Source organism: Pelecanus crispus, chromosome 4 (assembly GCF_030463565.1).
Source record: "Pelecanus crispus isolate bPelCri1 chromosome 4, bPelCri1.pri, whole genome shotgun sequence".
Classification (NCBI taxonomy): Eukaryota; Metazoa; Chordata; class Aves; order Pelecaniformes; family Pelecanidae; genus Pelecanus; species Pelecanus crispus.
Genome location: NC_134646.1, coordinates 25,738,451 through 25,761,152, shown reverse-complemented (window position 1 = coordinate 25,761,152; position 22,702 = coordinate 25,738,451). Strand labels below are relative to the sequence as shown.

Genomic DNA, 22,702 nt, shown 5'->3' with positions numbered 1-22,702 from the left:
GAGGAGTTTGCAAATGCAAATCCCAAAGGCCCTAAAGCAGAAAGCTTTTTTCTTTTTCCCTGTTGGAGTATTTTTAAATAGGTTTTTGTGACTTTTGAGTGCTTAAGAGCAGCGTTAGCAAGCAAGGCTGCTCAGCTCAAAGTGTTTGGCTGCAAAATGTTCTTCTGGTATGTGTGGTCGTTCCTGCGAGCCACCAGTTTGCCAATGATTGAGCTAAAAGAAAACCTCACGGTACTTCTGTTGTCTGTCATGCCCGTGCCACCAGTGCATGAGCAGTCCCTTGCTGGGAGTCATGCCTCAAATGTCCTCAGCAAGGCCCCCAACTAGAGAGTGGCTGCCGTGGAGAATACTTCTCAGAGGAGACTGGGAATGGACTGGATGGCTATGGAGACACGCACAGGAAAGACTTGGCTGACCTGGAAAACACCCTCTGCAAGTTTCCTCCTAAGCTGCAGAGAGACTAACGTGGCAGCAAGCTGGGAGGGGGAAATGGGAAAAGTGACTTCAAGGCTCAGACGCATCGGCTGTGCTATGGGAAGGCATGACAACCTCTTTAGAGAGATTTATGGAGATCACTTCAGAGGGAGCTTCCTGTGAGAGGGGGAAATGGTATCTTGTTTAAATTATTTTTAATTGTTCTGGCGGTGGTTTAGGAAAGCAGGGAGCCATTCAGTGCAAAGGCAGGGAAAGACTAAAGGTTAAAAATACCACTGCTGGAATTGTGAAACTTCCTTTTGTAAGGCGTCCAAGTTAATTGGAGGTCGAAGGCAAGGTTGCACCCTGTAGAGGGGGACAGCAGTGGCTGGGAAAGCAGCTGAGAAGATGATGAGCCTGCAGCCCTTAGGAAGGGGACGTGCCCTGGTTCCTCTCAGGCCAGACGTCTAGTGTATCTTTGCACTGAGCTGAAGGTCTTAGCTTGTCATCTCAAGACATTTTACTGCTCTTTCCATCCTGTTCTCCAAATTATAGGACTTTGAGAGTAGATAGAGGAGTTGAATGAGTCAAGATTCCCAGCCTGCATGGGTTTCTCCAAGTTACTCTAGGTGAAAGTTTGGTCCAGCGCAATGGAATGAACTCGTTATAGACATCAAAAAGCAGGAGAAAAGTGAAGAGAAAAATGGGAAACAACTTCCAGTATAAAAGCTGTTCATTTTACAGCAGTCCCTTGAATAGTTCCTGGGTTTGTGATACTTGGTATGTTCTAGGATTGCAAGCAGCAAAGGCGAATGCTGAACATGTCACTAGAGGTAGACTTCTGCCTCTGGCTCTCAGTATCAGTGTTTATCCAGGATAAAACTATTTGCTGAACAAGTTATTGTCTCCACACATGAGCTGAGGTGACGGGATCTTGGCCAGATGGACGGACCCATGTTTGTTTGTTTTTTCCTCTGGGTGGAACACAGTCCTGCCCTGCAACACATATGCAGCCTTATTGCTTTAACATCTTGGAATAAGTAGTCCAAATGAGCACTAACCCCTTGTAAACAACAACCTTGTTGTCCTCGCAAACCTCCTGTAAAAAGACAGCTCAAGATGGGTTGGATGCATTCTTCAAAGTTGTTTTATTGTAAAAGATGTGCCTCTGAGTAAAGGTCTTGCCCCTGAAAAGCAAGTGGCATTTTGTCTCTGTTTCAGAGAAGCACACAGAGTTCATTTACCTCATATTTAAAAGGGAAAATACATGTATAAATTTCTAGGACTGGGATGGGACTCTACTGCTTCAGGGCACAAGCCATTCGATGGTACTGACTGCACCTAGCAAAGTGAGGTCCCTTTTGGGGGATGTCTAAATGCTGTCCCCATGTGCATTTCCAGTAATGCCTTGGCTGTGTGCTGAAATGCTTTGGTCTATGCCTGTAAAAAAAGTATGTAAAGACTCTCCCACATCATGGCCTAGGGCTTGGATGTCCAAGGTCCAGCTCCACAGTCTCCTGACTGTGTCCTGCCTGGGTTGTGACCAGAATGGTGGCCCCAGCTAGGAAGATGGAAACTCCTTCCCTTTGGCATTCTGTGGTTTTTGGGAATGCCTGGGGTGGCCGAGGGCCTGCACACCACCCAGCAAGGGCACCCTGAAGCACAGTATCTCCAGTATGCAAAGTATCTCCATTGGTCCAGGGAGAGCAAGCATCTTCCTGCCTCGTTTCTTGAAGGATTTTTCTCCATGAATTGACTTCTGCCATATGAGGCAATGGGCATTGGTTTCCCAGCTGGATTCTTCATCTTTCTACCTGACCGTTTTATATTTTATAAACCTATATAGGGATCATTTTACAACTTCACTTTTATAATCTGCCCCATAAATATTTTACGAGCTGCCTGCCAATCTGCAAGTAGTTTTTAAATAAAACATGATGCCTTAAGAATATTTAAAGTCTCACTTTTTTTTCCTCTGATACTTTTATTGAAAAACACAGAGCTGTGCAAGGAAGACATCTGCTTTCTAGATACAGAAACTGGGACAAATCCACAACAGGAATAAATGAGTTGAGATTCAGGTGTGCTGCTGAATTACGTTAACTCTTTGGCTGAGTGTCTCCAGCTCAGTGGGAGATGAAGTGAGCATCAGGATCTTTATGCTTTTGCTGTACATGATATAGAAAAGATATAGGAAATCCATAGTTTGTACAATGACAATAAACTAGAGAATGAGTCTTCCATCAGGAGGCTTTTGACTCGCAGCTTTTCCAATAAATATTAAGAGCAAATGCACATGCAGAAATGGATTATTTCACAAACAAGTGGGAGCTTTTTCTTCCCCCAAAATATATTGCAAATCCCCACAATGTTTAGATACTTTTATCTGCCAGTAAGATTCACGTAGTGAATCAGGGCTGTTAACCTGAAATAACAGATTTTTGCGGGATTTAGTTGGGGAAGAAAGGAGAAAAAACTGCTTATGTGTGTTATTTAAAGCAGGGTCAAGAAGGGAAGAACTGCAGTTTAGCCCCAGTCAGCATGCATATGGCTTGTTTCTCCGGGTATTTTAAGAAAGCAAGTGTGCAAAGGGCACAAGTGATTGCAACAGGCAGGTTTTGCAGCAAGCTTTGTTAGTGATGCCCAACTGTTGCTTGAGAGTCACAGTCCACTAGCTGCCATTTCACTTTGGCGTGTCTTGTCAAGGCTTGTTTTAATGATGCTTTGGGGGTCCCAGAGCCTGATTCTGTATGCTAATGTGATGTGCTGCTGTATGTGTTACCCAGCTCAAGGCGGGGGGGGGGCGGGGGGGGGGGGGGGAACAGACGGAGCCAACTGGTTTGGCCCTTTGAGTGTGTCCCTGGGCAATAAAACATGGACCGTTGTGCATGAAGATGTGCTTGGATCACTGGACACAAGCAATGGCATGTTCCCCGTTTCTCTCTCCTCCCTCTTTTGGTCAAAGAATCAGGAGATGTGGGTAGTAAAAAGGATAATGTTAGAAAAGTTTATTTATAGGTGAAGTACTCCAAACCTGAGGAAGAGATGAGGGCATTTGCTCTAAAAGGCAAACAGAAGAAATCTTGTATATGTGCATTTGGTAAGAAGGATGAATTGAAACCTTTGTGTATTTTTAAGAGGAAAAATGAGTTATACGCCTCAATCCAGAAAATTACTTCTGCAGAAAACTGATCTAACTTCTGGCAACTTGCAGCAGAAAAACCTGGGGTTGCCAGAAGTGGGAATTGATCCTGATACTCATATATCTAGTTTATATACTTAAAGGGGGAGGCAGTGTGATGAAGAAGAAGAATCCATTTTCACCCTGGGATTGTGAACACCAATGGTCATTTGAAATGACCATTACTCCCAGGGTCTCCATGTACACTTAGTGCTTAGGTTTTGAGTTAATTAGGCAGGACCCTATGTCAGGAAATGGCACTGCTGCTAGACCAAGGCGATGAGCACTGACACTCGGATAACTGAGCTGTGTGTCCAGGCACCTCATTGCCACTCTCGTGAGTTTTGCATTCAGAGCATGATGGTCTCAGCTTGGTCACTGCTGCTGAAATCGCACCCTGCATGGATAGCCTGGCTGTTTATCAATTGCGACCTGTTTATTGGCCCTGTCATCTCCCTGCGTGTGCCCCTGGACCGCCTGTCAGCCTCCCCCCTTGTCTTCTGCACCTTGTCTTGCTCCATTCCCTTGCGCTTGCACAGCCTTTGCAGTCTGTTTTATCCTCCTCTCCTTTTGGCGCAGGTCTCCCCTTCTCCCTGAGGTAAGCTTATGTGCTCCCCTTCCCCAGAGTAACCTCGGGAGCTCATGTTGCTTTTCCCCTCCTCGACCCTCCGGTGTCCAGCTCTGCTGGGGCCAGCTCAGCGGTCATGCGTGCATCCCATTGTGTTGGGGCTTTTGTTTGTAATCGTGATCGTTTCACAAATCTGGTGCCAAAATCCTATAGCCAAAAGGCTGCTTGGCCCCTTGCAACCAGGCAGACAGCAGTTGCCTGTAATAGGACTTCATGCTGAGGGCATGTTTCATGCAGATGCCTATTACTGCCTCCTCCTAATTGCAGTTTTGTTTCTGTTAATTGTATGCTCCTCCTTGCTGCGAGTGATGCTGGAGTGCTCGCATCTCCCTATCTCAAAAATCATGAGCAATAGAAGACTCTAAGTTTCTCAGCTTTAAGTGGCTCCGTGGTAACCTGAAGCTTTCTCTGAGGTGTGCCAGCTCACTACTCCACTGCACGCTGGCTGGCTTGCAGGTCTCTGTTGCAGGTTTTTCACTCTACCAAGCAGTGTTCCTCTGTCTCATATCCATGCTGTTTGCTTTAAGGATCATCCAGCTCCTGTATCCAGTTATCAGATCAGGTCCTTGGAAAGACTGGCATATATATGTGCATCATACGTACCTTATCCCATATTTTTAAACTTACATATATGTGTGTGTATAGCAGTTCTCCTTGCCTATGCAATTTACCTTGTAGCTTCCTAAGTGGTTGTCTAAGTGAAGCAGGTCTCAGAAATGCCACCAAAGCAGCCAGTTAATGCTAATGCAATAACATCACCTAGAGAGCCAGCGAGAAGGGTGAAGGATGAGTCGGGGAAGAGCAGCCAAAGACTAATAGGAGGATGCCCTGGGGGAGATACAACTGCCATATGGCTGTGGTTACAACCCCATGGTGGGATTCAGCAGCATCCTTGCACTGCCTGGTGCTAACATGGGAGCAGAATAGGTTAGGAAGTGACTGTGTGCCTTCTTCCATCTTTATTGCTGCTGGGCAGAGGGGCCTGCAGGAATGGTAGCTCTGCTGGGTAAAGATGTGCAGGAAACCCCAGGAGAGCAAGGAGACCCTCGAAGGCAGTGAGGCAACAGGGTCTGAGGTTTTTTAACCCATCATTTTGCATGTGTATAAGGTGTTAATGTTTACACAAGGCTGTTTTCTAAAGTATTAAAGTTCTGTGCAAATGCCCAGTGGACGATGGGGAGCATGCAATATATACAACATAGTGCCTGCAAAAGCTCTGCAGTCCAGGAGATCTTGCTTCTGTGATTGTAATGTTTCATCCCATTCCCCTTCCATTGTCCTTCCTGTTCTTGCTTTTTTTTCTTCTTAATAATAGATAAATTACATGTATGGTAGAGTGGAGTTTTTAAGAAGCATCTGTGGGATTTGGAAGCACAAGTCCAATTGAAAATCAGTGGGCCTTGGGCCCTGAATCCCGTTAGGGAAATTGCAAGTAGTTTGATGAGCTAAAACTGGGACAGCAGCAATACAGCCGCTAGAGAGGTTGGATTCGTCGCTGCTCTGGGTTTTTGTGTTTTGTGTGATTTGAAGTAAAGAGCAGGCTTCTGCCATACCAGAGACAAAAAACGCTCTTCTGGTTTGTTTTTTTTTTTTTTTCTAGGCGATGTGGCTATAGCAAGGCTAAACAAGATCCAGAAGAAGAAAAGATGCATTTTCATAACGGCCACAGTGAGTAAAGATCAAACATGTATATATGTGGTTTTGACTCTCTGTGGTAATGAGAAATACAAGTGACACATTTTTTTAAAAAAAAAATCTGGTTTTGCTGGTAATTCACAGAAGAATTCAGTTTGTTCCGTTATTCAGTAAGTCCGCACCTGCCTCTGCTCTAAGGCCCATGGAGAGCTGACCATTTGAACAGTCCTTATATGTGCCCAGCTATTCACACCTGTGCGTTTGCAGCAGATCTCTCTAGCGAGCCATTTTCTTCTGTTCCTCTGTCTTTGCTATGTGACCCACGGTGTTATTAATCTTGCCTGGCTGGCACATAGCAACTCTATACTTTTGTGGTCTGGACATGTCAGTCCAGAATACCTGTTTGAAACCCTTGCTCCACCCTATCCAGCAGTGAGGAGCAATCCCACAGCTACTCTTTGCCTTGGATGCTTCTGTAGAGGTATGAGGAATAACGCCTACATCTTGCTCCTAGGAAGCTTTCAGAAATGCTGTATTAATGTCCTTATATACAAAAAACCTCTGTGGTGATGCTAGAAAGTACATCTCATAGTTATTATCAGTCCTTCTGTACATCCAAAGCCAGTGTTTGAAAAGCCTTCCTTCGTCAAGTGCTGTGGGATCTGGGGATGGGTAACAGCATGGTGCCTTTTGGAGTGGAAAAGGCAAACGCATCTAGAGTGAAAGTCAAATTTCCATTAGTGCTATGTAATGAAGGCAGCAAGAACCAAATCAATTAAGAGCCACACTGTAACGTAGCTGTCTTATTAGACTGATGAGCAGTTCTTCATGTGAGCAGCCTTAATGATTGTCAAAACAAACTTATAATATGGATAATGAAAATACTTTTTCCCCTCTCAAGTCCTGGAGAAAAAGCCTGCTATTGATTTTATTTATACTGGTACAACCCACAGGCTTTGTAGTGCAAATATTCCATTCATTTAAATCTCAGTAACTCCATCTGAAATAATGTGGCCGATTGATTAGCTAATATGTGACTGGTAGGGCATAATTTATTGCAGCTTTCCATCAACCCCCATCCATCCAACTTGCTTTGCAAGCTGTTCCCTTAACATTTTGCTTTTTGTACTTTTCCTCCTGGCATACGCTTTCCAGATCCAGAAAGGGATCCTTTTGCACCACACCTCAGACCAGCCCATTACACAGCACCCAGAAGGATTTTGAGCTGTGCATTGTTCCAGCTGAGCACTGTCATGTGCTTTTCTAAATAGGATGAAGTTGCACATGTCACATATAAAGTAAATGTCGTTTTCCAAGAATGCTATTCATTTTTACCGTAGAAATAGGTTTCCCTGCTGCAATGTTTTCCAGCAAAGCAGAGTGCAAGGGACAGGAGCGGGTATTGCCCATTGTCTGTCATGCCATGTGCCGGTAATGCTCTTAATTTGTGTTTGCAGTTAAGCTGCCTGGAGTAAGGACCTACATTGACCCCCACACCTATGAGGACCCTAACCAAGCTGTGCATGAGTTTGCTAAGGAAATTGAAGCTTCGTGCATAACCATTGAAAGAGTTATTGGAGCTGGTATGGAAATGCATTTTGTGACCCTTAGCAGTGTGGAAGGTTGGCTTTCTTAACATGAGAGATCTGGGAAGGACCATGAAATATTTGTGCTGTTAGGTACCTTGCAAGTGATGGGGAGCATGTTCTAGCTGAAGTTTGTGACACACCTGTCATTGTCTGCAGTTTTGAAATTCAGGGACTGAACTGAAAACAGCAGAAAATGGACACATTTGGACCAAGCTCAGTTATTCTGATGGATGCTAAGGGAAACGAGTCACTTAATTTTCACAATTTTAACCTTTTTCTCCTCCCCCATTAAGGTCAGTCTGAAAGAAAAAAAATAAGAATAAGAAATCATCTGGGAGAGAAAAAAAGCACAAACCAAAGTCCAAAGCTTTTAACTTCCTTGGTTAAAAGACAAAACTGCCATTTTCTTTCCAGTTAAGCTGTTTGTTTGGACTTGCACCCAGCCTTAGGAATATTTTCTATCCTCTGAAATTGTGTTTTTGGAGGGAATTTACTGTTCACCAAAAAAAAGAAAAAATTCTATTTGGGTTACTTTTTAAAAAACATGGTCATAAAATCAGAAAGGTTTTATAGTCTATAAAAATATATGTTGTTGTGAAAGGCTAACAGTATTCCATCTATTTAACTTACCAAAAGAAGGTTAAAAAGCAAGTGGCTTGTGTTTTACAGCTGTCTACACAGGGCGATGATACAGGATGTGACAGGACTCTTTCATCTAGTAGACAAAAACATGAAATGAGGAAAAAGCCCAATGGAATATAGAGCATAGCTCTTTAAATATAGGAAAATTACATTTTTTTTTCCCCAGTTTTCTTGTGCTTATGAATTACTTTGCTTGTGGTACACCAGCTATTTGAGGTGGTGATCACTGTGATGTTCATCTTTCCACATTCATGAATGCAGGACAGCCTTGCGTGCTTTTGATCAGCTATCTACAGGGGCTGGGCTGCATGCTGTAGACAGATGTGTGCCGTGTGTTCCTTCAACATGCTGTGATCCCATTCTTTCTGATTTTTCTCTGAAGGTGAATTTGGGGAAGTCTGCAGCGGGCGGCTGAAGCTGCAGGGAAAGCGCGAGTTTCCAGTGGCGATCAAAACCCTGAAGGTGGGCTACACGGAGAAACAGAGGCGAGATTTCTTGGGAGAAGCAAGCATCATGGGGCAGTTCGACCACCCCAACATCATCCACCTGGAAGGCGTTGTCACAAAAAGTAGGTACAAGTTGCTGTGGACTGCTGTCCTTGAAGTCTGGCTAATGGAAGAGTTGGTTGGGGCAGGAAGACTTGGGTAACTTGTGTTTTGACTGTGCCTTTCATAATTTCTCAAAAACCAGTGAACTCCCCTTGTCTGAAATGTCACAATTTGTAGGTCCAGCCAGGAACAGGTTCCCCAACATTGTAAAAGGCATCTGTGCCCGAAGGATTTCGTCATTCTTCCAGCTAGAATGGATAGATAATGGCTAAAATGATAAAAAATGGAAACTCCTTCTGCAAACCATGCGTCAGCTAGGCGTAATATGCATGGGCTAAGAGAAAACCCCTCTTCAAAGGCCCAAAATTAAATGAGACAGAAATAGGAGATGGTATGCCTGGCCAGCCTCAGGCAGTGGGTAAGCAATGGAGAAGGCAGCAAGCCTGGGATGTCTGAATGCTGGCGGAGTGTGCTGCCTGACTTCCACCTTGCAAGTAGTTCAGCAGCACCTACCACCTGCAAAATGCAAAAGCATTTTGAACACAGTGACACCGAGCCACCCGCTAAAGTTTTTCGAGCAGCCTTGCTTCTTATTTCTGCCTTTATTTGTTTACTTCTGAAACCACATGAGCCCCAGGGTGAGCAAAGATGTGCCAAGAAGTGGGAAGCAGTTTCCCTGGCAGGGAAACAGGGAAAATTTTGCTACCAAGAGTCTGGGGGGGAAGGAAAAAACAAAACACAACCCCTGATGATTTCTAGCCATCATATTTTGAGAAACCACTGAAGCAAAGCCCACAGGAGGGTAATGCTGAGCCTTGTGATCACTCACATGGGATGTGAGTAAGGACAGAAGTTAGCTGAAATTTTGCTTTCCAGAAGCAGGGAAGAAGAACAGGAGTGTAGCTGAAGATGACAGGACTGTGTAAAATCCCTCCGGGATCTGCTAGTGATGCCCATGGTAGTTGTTGACCCTGGTGCTGGCATATAGGTTATGAGAGGGGATGAGGGCTTGGGGAAAATGTGAAATGGCTGGCAAAACATCCCAGCACGAGAGTTACTGAGGTCTGACTGCTCAGCTAGCAAAATAACCTTCCATAACTTTCCCAGCCCAGTTCTTCTCCAAATTACTGTATGCACTAAAGATAAGCACAGAGGAAGGGACTGGCACATCCAAATGTGCCCAGCCCAAGTAGTGTCTCCAGCTGTTGGTGCTGTGCTGAGGCTGTGGGAAAGGTGCAGAGGTGTTGTTACTCTTCCGTTTTAAAGCCTTGGAGGATCTACATTATTTGCATCAAGGATTTTTTTTGCTGAAAACAACTACTCCTTTATTTTAAGATATATTTTAAGTGTTTTGGGAAATTTTTGCTAGCTGAAGAAGCACCAGCCTCACAAGTGTGAATGGCTGTCTCCTCTATTGTTTTCATGATTGGTAGCATCAGAATTTAGCTACTACCATTCAAATGCTGGTGTTTGGGGCGGTGCGGCTGCTGTTAGTACCATTTGTCATTCACCAGAGGCAGCATCTCCAAAGTTAGTTCTTTTTCAAAGATGCAATAGAGAAGGTACAGAGACGCTAGCTGTTTGTCCTGTTCGTATCCTTATAACCTACTCAAAATCAATGCTATTATGCCATCAACAGCCTTTTCTTGAATTTTTCCTTGAAATTGCATTTCCAAAACTTTTAAGAACAGAAAAAAAATAACCAAGATAGGTTTCTCCCAAAAAATGTATAAATATCAAAATCTCTTGGGGTCACTTTGTGTAGCCCTTAATACATAAAAGCTCCTATTTCTAGCCCTGCAGGGATGTGGGATATTGGACAGGAGGTGAGTGACAATTATACATCCATAAAAGCTGCTGCTGACATGGGCTTGAGTCTTTCTGGCTGCTGGGGCCTCAGGGGATGGGTGGGAATCCCACTGTTAGAGACGATGTGCCTCCCTAGCAAGCTGCCTTTTCTTTAAAGTGGCTGTCTGCTCCAAAAGCCATGGAAATGCTGGGAGCTTTGCTTCTAAATTGGACTTGGAGTGACCGGAGTTTGGGTGCAGGGGGTTACGTGCACCCTGAGCTCCTCATTAGCTCAGTAAATGCTTGTTTACTGCACTCAAATTTTTTTCCATTGGGCATCTGGAGCATCTTCCCACCTTTTTTCTTTTCTTTTAAATGAACCAAAACAACCTTTAGGAATCCCAAAATATGCTGCTAGCTCAAAGTATCATTTAACATCTTTTTCCCTTCAGTGTTTTAGTCATTGGCCTGTTGTAGATTCAGATCTTTAGGGTAAAATGTCTTTGCTGCATCATGATTTACTTTGGAAGTAAATTAAGTTAAATTGAATTAGGCCATTTTTAATTCTGAATGAGAATATCCACGCAGGGGCTTAATACCATTTAACTAATCTAGTTCAAATGCACACCTTAGTTAATTTGGAATAATTGTCTTCATTGTCCCCATGCAGACAAGCCCTTAGCTATTTCTGCTTTACAAAGGTAATGACGGTCTTGTTTTCATTCACATCCCATTTGGTTGCGCTGACGGTGTGCACGTGCATTAGTACATTGATGTGAATGACATCTACACACATTTTATGGCCCCATAATGCCAGTGGGAGGGAGCCCTGCTGACACGGAGAATCAGCCCAGAGCTTTAGAAGGGCCAATGTTTATTTTTAATTTACTTCGTTGAAAGTTACTCTATTTGTGTCTTTATTTCCATGCTCTTGGATATGGGGCTAATTTATTCCATGATTATTGTCAACCTGCAGCAGTCAGATAATGAAACATAAGTGCCAGAAATCTTATTTTCTTTTCTCTGGAGTCTGACAGAGGTCCCCCAGGGTGGTGGCGTAACGAGATGCCAGTCTCACTGCACCACTGCCGCCTTGAAGTGCCAGAGATAAGGGACCCCATGCTACAGTCAGGGGTTTAGTGTTTAAAAACAAAAAATTTAAAAAAATATTTAGATATACCTGGGACTTTCCTTCCCTGCATAGCCACTGACCTGTTTGCCAACGTATAGCAATATCACCTGAGATCTCTCCTCCCTCCTGCATGTAGCCCATGTTGTTTGTAGACAGACAGCTGTCATCCTTGAAGATGGGGCCCGTTATTTTGTTTGGGACTCAATGATATTTTTCATGGCCCTGAGGTCCATTTCTCATATCAAAAGTAATACTTCTGGCAAGCTTCGAGCTCACACAGTAGCTGTGATATAAACTTAAAAGAACTGAAGCAATGCAGGTCCCTCACGCAGCAAAGGTAGTATCTGCACAACAATGACTGTTTTGATTGACAAGTTCGCAATTACCTTTATTATGTAGATAATTAAGCAGTAAATTAGGCAAATAGTTAAGGTAACAGGAAAGTGGGAAGATTAAGATCAATCTGAATGGTAGAACATGGGCCGATTTTTAGGAGCATTTACCTTCATGTGCATGTTATGACATGCAGCAGCTCTCGTTGATCATTTCTATGAAAGACATTTATAATGCACTTTACAAATAATTGACAGCTCCTCTTTTGTCTGTGCTTCATGCTAGCTAATGGAAATTGATTTAAACAAAAAATAATTTACATGTTCTTATAAGATTTCATTGAATTTACAAGAGCTGGAGCACACCACATTAATTATTGCTATGTCATTGTGGCAAGCTAGCGAGAAATTAGATATAAAAACTGAGCAAAAACTATATATAATTACCATTAAAATGACTCGGGCATGAAGATTAATCAAATGGATTTGGAAAAACATCATTATTCCTGTCAACAATAGGAGACCGGGTCTTTTGTTAAGAACTTTTACTTTGATATCCACTCGCGCTCATTCCATACTTAACTCGCTTTTGTCCTGCAGCATAAATATTCCTTTTCTTACTTCCAGATGTGTTTACAAGGATAGTCATGTGGGATTACTTGAATTACAAGGAATGTAATCCCATCCTTTCCTAGTCTTGGTTTTGGTGGCTACCAGGCTCAGGTAGATACTTCAGATCATCCTGGTTGCTCCTGTTGGGCTCCTGTTGTTACTTCAGGGTGTTGAAGCTATAGGGAAGAGTCCAAAGAGGTCGCTGTGTGCAATTTGGCCTCTGCAAGCTTTCAGCTTGTTCATGGAGATGAGGAGAAGGTTGTGCATAGGTTGCCTGGGTTCAGCTTGCAACCTCTTCCTCAAGCATCATCTAAACACTATAGGGCTTGGTACCCCACCCACAATACGGGATTACATTTTCATCTGCTCCTCAATTCTACATAATATTCTGGCAAAACCTATTGTCATCCTGCTGGGACAGCAGTGTCTCAGTGTAGATTTACTGTTGCATGGCTGTATATTCACTTTCAGATGCATTATGAGAAGTCTTCATTATTGTTCATGTTCTTTAAATAAATTGCTAGCAAACTCATGCACTTTTTTCCCCAGGCAAACCAGTAATGATAGTGACTGAATACATGGAGAACGGTTCTCTGGATACGTTTTTAAAGGTAATACTTAGATTCTTTTTCCAGGGGGACCTTGGTTAAAGTTTGGTTTCTTTGCAGATGGTTAATATCAGTGAAAATGTTTTCTGGGTGCTGGTCCAGCTGTTGATGCTGCCTGGAGGTAGGAGTAGCTCAGTTGTCTGTTTGATCTATATACAGCATCGTGAAGGAGCTGGTCCATGCATTGATACAAACAGATAAGAATAAATTGGAGGATATTATGTTTATTTTAGAAGGCAGTCTGCTGCATGGAAGTTATTAACTTACCTTGCAAAATTCAATGTGTTTCAAGAGCACATTGACACTGCATCATGGCAAACCCCAGACTTGTCAGAGTTTTTCTATGAAACATAAGAGCTAGAGAAGGGAGGATAGGGGAAGTTGTTAGAAATGTGGTGTGGCAACATAGGGAAGAGCCCGTACTGCCAGATACTCACACGTGGACCTCTGCAGGTAGGATTTGCATGCAGCTTGGTGCCATTCAGTTGGCTGACTTGGAGACAGCCTACCCCAGAGCCTTTCTACACATAACTACATGTGTTCACTCCCAGTCGCAGTCTCTTTATCAGTCACCAGTGGAAATAGCTCTCTCCTTGATCTCCAGTTAGAAGAACTACATTTCCTTAGCTTTGTCTCTAGAGATCCTAATCCAAACAGTGAAACTTTGAAAAGCTTCATGGTCAGAGCATGAGAGTAATGAATTATTAATTTCCCTGTTTTTCTTCCCTGGAGACTTGCCTTTGCATTTTTATTCATGCACGCGCAATGCCGAGGGTGCAGAGACTCTCAGCTGATCAAGTGTCTCCTTCCTTTTGCAGAAGAACGATGGGCAGTTCACGGTCATTCAGCTCGTTGGGATGCTGCGAGGCATCGCGTCAGGAATGAAGTACCTGTCTGACATGGGTTATGTACACAGAGATCTGGCAGCCAGGAATATCCTAATCAACAGCAACTTAGTCTGCAAGGTATCAGACTTCGGCCTCTCCAGAGTCCTAGAAGATGACCCCGAAGCAGCGTACACTACCAGGGTGAGTTATGAGGATACTGAACTGTCTGAGCTCAAGAAAAACGTATTCCCTGCCACATTTAGGTGTTTAGGCTTTCTAGCAAAAAGTTTTCTACAAATCCAGAGCCTCTGAACTGTGCATGAGGGTTTGGCCAGGTGTTACCAGTTAATTGTTATCAGGTTAATTTTGCAAATGCCTGTAACTTTGTAGTGGGGATGGCCAAATAAGGCAGAACTTAACCAATAACTTAAAAGTTCATGTTGGGCACCTGAGTCAAATAACAAACTTTGCGAAGGTGCCATGCTCCCAGCTCTATTCTGTCCTCTTTGGTGAATACCAAAGGGAGGAGAGAGCAAGAGCAAGTGCTTTGCTTAGGCACCCATGCAGAGATGTAAGCCATGTTCTTCTGGACAATTTGACCCTTTTGAAACATTGGTAAGCATGTAATGCCCATTGCAAATGATGCATATTGGCCTCAACATTACCCTGTTGAGGCTAATTTCCCCCAACCTGAGAAAGAGCTGTTCCAGCCTCAGTGCTCTGCCCCTTTCCATCCTTGATCCATCCTTTCAGGGCATCATCCCACCCATCTCAGTGCGAGGCCACATGGCCCCAGTGCTGCGGAGAGGGGGTGGACAGGACCCATCCTCAGCAGCACAGGCTTGGAGAGAGCCTCCAATATACATGGCAATGATTGGCACGCCTGGACGTGTCCTATTAGCATGTTTTTCCAAGGGTATTGTTTTACGGGTGGTGGGAGCTCTCTGGGTCACGTTCCCAGTTCCTGCGGAGATCTGGGAAAGGCCTTTCAGCTCTTGGCAGTCACGGCCCTGCAATGGGGCTCAGTGCACGGCTGGACCGGAGCCTCCCTGCAGGCGGGAGGGCTCTCGGCCAGCCCTGCTGTGGCTGCAGTGTGCTGCCATGTGCTAATTGGCACTGCTGAGAATCTGGCCCCTCACTTAAGGAATCCTCTGATAAGCCTGTGAATAAATAATTATTGGAAGAAGGGACTTTTTAAAATTTGCTTTGAAAATGTGTTCCAAATTCTACCTTTTTCTAATAACAAACACTACTGGGGGGCATTCAGGGAGACCTTCCAATATTTAGCTCAACACTGAGAGGAAGGGACTTCACAGTAAAATATATTTTAATATAAATCAAGGAAGACAACTCTTTAAACCCAATGAGAAAAGTATTCCTTAATCCCAACTCCCCTTTCTCTCCCCTCTTCCTTCTCAGAGCTGGTCTAAAGTTTGATTTCTAAAATGGTAGAAAGGGGAGAAAGAAACAGCAAAGCATATTTGACAGCTGTGGCATCATTTTCAGTCCCACAGCAGAGGCCAAGCAGGCTGGTCTTTGCACACACAGGCTTCTGTGCCCACTACGCAGATCTCTCTGCAGGATCAGGACTGCATTAGAAAAAAAAAAAAAAAGAAGAAAAGAAAAAAAAAGGGCATTACTTCCGCAGCAATTTGCATGAAGCCCTCGTTAGATCAAAGTCTTCCTTGGCTTCAGAGCTGTCTGTTCCTCCCCCGCTCGCTCTCAGAAACGGAGGAACTGTATTCCCCTACCAACCCGTGCAACATAATTGAGATGTTGATCCTATACATGTCCCAGCATTCAAACAGCATTCAAAAAACAAACCTTCAGGACAGCCAATTAGTAGGCAGCCTACAAATGCTTATGGGCTGAGATAATGTGGAAAGGGGCCCCATGCTGTCAAACAGATTTACTTTAAAATTCGATGTCTCTTTCCAGAGAGAAAATAACATCCCTTGGTGCTCTAAGAAGTGCTGTTTTGTCCTCTTTTGCATGTTCTCTGCCCTCCTCTGCAATCTGTTTTTGGGGTTTTTTTTTCCTTTTCTTTTCCTTCTAGGGAGGGAAGATCCCCATCCGATGGACAGCACCCGAAGCAATCGCCTTCCGCAAATTCACATCAGCCAGTGATGTCTGGAGCTATGGCATTGTGATGTGGGAGGTGATGTCCTACGGCGAGAGGCCTTACTGGGAAATGACAAACCAAGATGTAAGCACATGCAAGAGCTGACACGTGATGAGACTTTGAGAGCTCGGCGTTCATTCTGCCATCAGAGTGGCAGGATTGGGACAAGAGGAGGAGAGCCGCTGTAAAAATGGCTTTGCTTCCCCATGCCAGACAAAAATGATCCTCCCATTTGATGCTTTTTTTGCAGCAGCAGCAGCCCAGAATATGCTGTGCACAGAGGGAAATGTGTCTGCACAGAGGCAAGCCTGCTTCCCCCAGCAGACCGCTGGAGCTTCACTAATGCTGTTAGAGCTGGAGCCTGTCCCTCCTCTGCTTAATGACAAAGGTCTGCCAGGGGATGGATGCTGATAAACTGGCAGCATTTCAATTGTGTGTTCAAACCCCTGCTGCCACGTAAAGCAGGAACTCAAGAGAGTCATGGTAAGGGCTTTGTTTCCCTGCACAAAAGCTGGGTGATTTGATCTAGTGACAGCAGTCCAGAGAGCCGTGTCTCAGTTGCCCTTGCATTGCTGATCTCGAGAGCATAGTTTTGCTCCTGTTGTGAACATCTTGTAAGTCTGTGCTAACACAAACTCTCATGGTTCGTTTGTACAGCACCCTTCAAGTTGTGTCCCCTTGCTCCTGGACCCCAGTGCCCCCTTTAGCTTCTGACCTCAAGGCCACCCTCTGAAGCATCTCCAAACAGGGAGATTGCTGGGGACACGGTCCCCCTCCTGACTGCAGCTCTGATCCCAGTCTGTGTAAGGATCTCTTGATCGTACTGCAGGGCTACCTCCTACCCTGAGCTCACCATAAACATCTGTCCTTGTCTAAGGCTAAAAAAAATTAAGCCCGGGTTTGCCAGATTTTCTAGGCCCCTCCTTCCTCTTCACATCTCTGACAACCATGACACGTGGAGATCTCTGAGGATGTCAGCTAGTGCATGAGGTTGGGGTCACCATGAGGCACGTGGGGACCCCAAAGCAGCTCTGTGATGGGGTAGAAAACGCACCACTCTGCGCATGGCAAACTGGGTTGTTCCTCTTCCCTCCCACTTCATCTCTGCAGCCCTGCCACTGGCAGAGATGCTGCTGCTGGCTGGGCAAAGCAAGCAGGTCCTTGCTCCACCATCAGTTTCCTCTGGTCACAACACCTGATGTTTCATCCTTTTTTCCTTTTTGAGCAGAGTCCCTGTCCCTGTGACTTTCTGCTGTTTCACGGGCAGCAAAGGCTCTAGCTAAGCCTTACGTTTCTCCTGTGTTTTGTCTGCGGGCTTTTGCCATCAGTGGATGTTACTACCTGTCACGCTGAGCTGCTGTCTCATCTTGCTTCAAGTCCAGGCATGGAAATGAGCAGTACCTTTGAGATGGTCACGCCGTGCTTCTTGCCAGGGAGACAAGTGTGGTGTTTGGCATGAATGCCCCACCGCTTCTGCATTGCTGAGGCTGTCACATTTGCAGGGAGTTTAGTAAAGCAGCATGTATCTACTCGGGTATATTTCTCAGTCAAATACAGAGACTTTCTTCCACAGCCTGTGCAGAGAATGCAGCAATTGAGAGCCAATCTTTTTTGGTCACACTGAGCACTGTAACTATCTTTGATGCTGATGCACTGGCATAGCACAGATGTTGTTCAGTAAATGCTAGGCTAAGATTCAAGCTGGTGCCAGTGAAATAACGCTCTGTGGCCAGGGGAGTCCCTTGTCTGGATCGTAATGCTATGAGCATCCACACTTTGCAGAACTGTTCCAAAAAGTCCAAATGTCTCTCTGCACTGTGGGGCACAGGATGAATTTCACACTTGCCTGACAAGAAGCGGATAGGGGACTGGTTTCGTTAGCAGCAGAAAGCAGATGACTGGTGAGATGTTTACGACCATCAGTTCCTGCTCAGGCTTTGCTTGGGTTACCTCTGTGCCTGTGTGCAGGTGGCAAATGCCTGGATGTTGGTAGCCTAGGAAACTTTATTCAGTGCTGTGGCATGTTTCTCATGTGATTTATGACTTCCTCCTTCATCTTCTGAAGGCCTCCTCTTCTTTCCTCCCCTGCTTGTGTTGGCAGAAGAGTCAGTGGTGTTAGATGCAGCATTGGCTTTCATGCAGAGGACCAGGGGACTCTGCTCACATGAATTTCGGACTCCGTTGCACAAGAGTTTCTTGTTGCATGGCTTGTAATTAAAGCACATAGTTTGCAAGCACAGTCGGTGATGAGCAGAAATGATTCTCACCATGTTACAGCCGGATTGCTTTAAAGGAGGTGCAGTACTGTAAGGCAGGCAGTGTTGTAACTGCAAAGGCTACAAACCACATTTTAAAGTCGTGCTGGTTTCTGGACGGCCTCCTAAAAATATGCTTTGACTCGACCACAAGATAAGGCTTTGATGCAGGAATTGTCGAGAGGAATTTTGTGGCCTGTGTTACGCAGGTTGCTAAGCTAAATGATCGCAGTGGTTGCTTTTTAGTCTTCAGACTGGTGGTTTTATGAAAACACAGAGCTAAAAGAGTTGCTTTGGTTTACTGGAATAGACTATCCCAAATTGTCCTCTCCCAAGCATCCAGTTCAGTCACCCCAATCCATAAGTGAGTGGTGCTTGTTCAGAAGAGGAACAGCGACAAAAATGCCTCCTTATAGGTGCAAATTTTAGCTCTTCAAGTCTTACAAAGCAGTACGCATCAATGAATGGAACAGTGAATGTGCTATTTTCTTATTTTCTAAGTATTGTGGTGGCTGTAAGTGACTTGGGCTTTGTTATTTCTTTCTTTTGCTCCTGTTATTGCCAGACCCCCAAGGCACCTTCAGATGCAAGAGTGTATTTCAGCGTCCTAGCTCCTCACAGTATTTTGATACCACTTACATTGTATCACCAGAATGAACGACATCCTGTAAATTGAGTTAACGCTATTGATTGTGATGTTACTGCCAGGAATATCAAACATGCATAACCCCATTGCAGATGTAGTTCAGATATTCTGAGCTGGTGCCAGATGGTCTGCTCCCCGTCTTGCTACTATTTTCTTTCTGCTACAGCTGGAGGATGATCCATTATTGTTATAAATACAGACACGGACACAGCAAATAACCTTCTCGTGGCTGTGCCACACTGAGGCTTTTTTTGTAGGGCAGCTGCAAATTCGGTATCAGGGACCAGCTGAAAAGCATAATGTGAAGAACAGACAGTGCAGATAGCATAGTGTGGCGGGGCTGCTTTTTGATGCTGTGAGCAAAAGCCAGACAGTAGAAAAGATTGCTTTGCAAGCCCAGGTTGGGTGGAGAGCAGTGCAACTGCTCCACCAGCAGATGAAATCTTAGATGGGTACAAAAGGACTGCAGGTCTTGTGGGCCAGATCTTCAGACGTGCTTGCCACCCTTGGAGAAGATTACAAAGCCTCACCTAACTTCTTCTCTACTACATACATCCTTAGGGAGTTTGAGATTCCCACTACTGCTGCTCAGCCAGCCTGGCTTATTCCTGGGACTCTTCCATTTGGCAAAAATCCCTGTGGTGGAGTGCGATTTGAAAGCAATCCATGCAGTCCTGAATTTTGGAGCCTTCTGAAATGCAATGCCAGCCTGACACGGCTCTTCCTGTACTGCTCATATAGGGACTAAAGATCAAGAAAGCAACTTCCATGCTAACCACAGAGCCTTCTTTTTAAACACAGGATGTTTGCAAATTGTGAGGTGGTGCCTAGAATGAATGGCATCTGAGGCAGTCCTTGGAGTCCAACAGTGAAACGCTGTGGTTTTCCTTATAGTAAATAGCTGCTTCCAGCTCCTTTTGGTCAAAGAGTCTTGGGAGTAGAGGGTGTGAAGATGTGCCGCTGGGGCTTTCTTGGCATGGTCACAGGCCCCTGTGGCTTGAAATGCGAGCTGTGTTCTCCTGAAAATTGTAATGGTTCAAAATGGGAACTTCTGGGCTTGGAGCCCTGCTGTAAATCTGCCCCAAACTGGTGAAAGCAAGTTGCTTTCTTCAATTCTGCCCTCATTTATTTGTTTCTGCCTTTCAAGAGGGCAGGCAGCACATGGGCATACCACTTATGTTAGATATAGAACCATAGATGGTTTGTATTTGAAATCAGTGCAACAACCCTCCCCTGATTTTAATTTACATACTCTTGGGCTGACATTTTAAATTCCTGGCAGAAATTTGGCCACACTAAGAAGCGACTAGACCCAGACAGTATTGAATGATATATGAGATGGTTGTTCTGCCTCTGCCTTGAATCCATCCATCAATTAGCATTCAAAGTCTCTTTTGAAATACAGTCAGACTTTTATTACTGTAATACAAATTTGTGGTCTAGCACATGCCTTTTCGTTTAAAAAGAAGCCAACATCTGAATAAACAAAATCACTGCACTTCAAGAAGATGCCAGAAAGCCCTGTAGGCTGCTTTTCGTACACTTAGGGTAGGGTCTGAGAGTTTCCTGGTATATAACCTACAGACCTCAGCTGAGCTTTGAACAAGTGCAACCTGGCAATCTGCCCTCTGGTTGCAGCAGTGCCTTGGCTTTCTAGATTCGTTTTGCAGTAACCAAAAATTAATTTATTCAACCCATCCCATAGACAATATGAAAGATGTTGGGGTTTACTGGGTTTGCCTCTTGTGTGCAGAGTTGGGGGGCAGTGGGATTTTATGTGAGTGTATTGCTGGTCCCAGAGTTCTCTGTTTAAGTCAATTTGCATTTGGGAAAAAGGCGAGGGGAAGAAAAGCAACCCATCAGCCTCATGTTTTGTGTCCTGTAGGTGATTAAAGCTGTGGAGGAAGGCTATCGGCTGCCAAGTCCCATGGACTGCCCTGCTGCTCTCTACCAGCTAATGCTCGACTGCTGGCAGAAAGACCGCAACAGCAGGCCCAAGTTTGACGAAATTGTCAGCATGTTGGACAAGCTCATCCGTAACCCAAGCAGCTTGAAGACGTTGGTTAATGCATCGAGCAGGTACAAACTCGGGCCAGAGCCATTTCTCAGAGCGAGATCCTTGTCTGAATACCCATCTCTGGGGTTGAATTACAACTTATTATTTAGCCTGCATGCGTCTGTGGGTGGATGTTCCTCCAGCTTCATTATGTCCAGGGGAGTTTTCCCAAATCAACTTTTTCTGTTGAAATTGGCAGGCAGGTGAGCAATTCAGTTACTCTATAAATGCAGTGCTGCTACTACAAAGAAAATTACTGTGGCCTATCTTTCAGAAACGGGAGTTTCAGTGGTATTTATAGGTCTATGATAAAGCTAGCTGTGCTCTGCCCCAAGGTTAGAGAGAGCAAGACTTAAGCGCATGAATTAGATAGTAAATGCTGCTCAAATTACCTGTCTGTTGACTTTATCTTGGTAATACAAATGAAGAGCATCTCTTGGGGAAACTCTTAGGATGTGCAAAGCTCATGGATGTCCGAATGCATTCTCCCACAACTATTCCCAGGCGTGCTAGCCGCCACCACCAGTTCTGACAGTCTTGGTAATCGCAAGAGGAGCTCTGTGGTTCCCAAAGACCTGTACACAAAGCATTTGCTAAAACCACATTAAGTGAATAGAGCAGCTGGTGTGCAATTAAACATGAATCTGAATAGCTACACAGCTACAAGTAAGATAAATACAGTCAAGAAATAAAGCTGCACTTGGGGAAAAAAAGATTAGTATTTTTTAGTGAGTTTTAGTATTGGGGTCTCCACCATACTGGAGTCTTGGAGAGGCTTTTTCTTTTTTCACTGTAAGCATACAAGTATTACTTCTGAGCCATGTGTTTTGCTAATTACTCAGTCCCTTGCAAGGTCACGAAGGAGTGATGAATATAAATAATTGCTGCTTCACTGATGGCAGTGGGGTTCCCCTGATTAACACTGGAAGAGGCCCTTCAGAAAAGCTCATTCTTAGAGGAGGAAAAAAAAGACACATCATTTTCCTTGGACAGGAATGAGAGGGATGTAAGATGAGGTTAGACTGGTGGTGTGGACTAAAGCAGATGTACTGTTGTGAGTTTAGACCCATCTGTCTCCACACCTTCTGAGTGAGTCTTGCACAGCTGCATGGGGCCCATCTCGCCTGTTGCGGCTGAACCTCACATCCCCATGCTGGCATGTCCACGCACATGGCATCTCATGCACCTCTTAATTTTTAAATACAAGATAGATCTGATTCCTCAGGCTATTTTACTACATACATCATTTACCATCTGAAGAAGAAATTACTCTTATTAGCAATTAGATGTAATGTCAGTCCCAGCAAACCTGCAGGAAAAGGTTTATGATAGCATAAAATAGGTGATGTTTCTCTTTTATTTTCAGTTCAGAACAGTAATTTTCCAGGCCTGTTATGTGGTGGTTCATGCACTGTTTTATACCAAACTGTTACGCCAGAAAAGAGGAAAATAGGCAGCAAACCATTTCCTTGAGCTGCTAAGCACTTTGCTGATGTTTTATTCCATGAACAGGTCCATGCAATTCCAAACCTCTCCTTTTCAGAACTGCTGTGGGTATTTTCAATGTGGATGGAGCACCTGAACAGCCAGGCCTTGGGGCTGTGTTTCTATAACCATAGATTGCTGTGCCCAGACTATAGCAATTCCAAATGAATCATAATTTCAACATACAGCAGCTGTAAAAGAT

At 44.4% G+C, this 22,702-nt stretch overlaps 1 protein-coding gene across 5 annotated transcripts in view; it reads left to right on the top strand.

Moving 5' to 3' along the window:
* The window catches only part of EPHA5 (EPH receptor A5), a 186,592-nt gene that overhangs the window by 153,886 nt on the left and 10,004 nt on the right, over window positions 1-22,702 (top strand). For all 5 annotated transcript variants that reach the window (XM_075709041.1, XM_075709039.1, XM_075709040.1 and 2 more), the window contains 7 exons: window positions 5,824-5,891; window positions 7,316-7,441; window positions 8,472-8,657; window positions 13,051-13,112; window positions 13,928-14,137; window positions 15,993-16,142; window positions 20,845-21,038. In XM_075709041.1, the coding sequence (XP_075565156.1) occupies window positions 5,824-5,891; window positions 7,316-7,441; window positions 8,472-8,657; window positions 13,051-13,112; window positions 13,928-14,137; window positions 15,993-16,142; window positions 20,845-21,038 (996 nt within the window). The remainder of the gene's footprint in view (window positions 1-5,823; window positions 5,892-7,315; window positions 7,442-8,471; window positions 8,658-13,050; window positions 13,113-13,927; window positions 14,138-15,992; window positions 16,143-20,844; window positions 21,039-22,702) is intronic.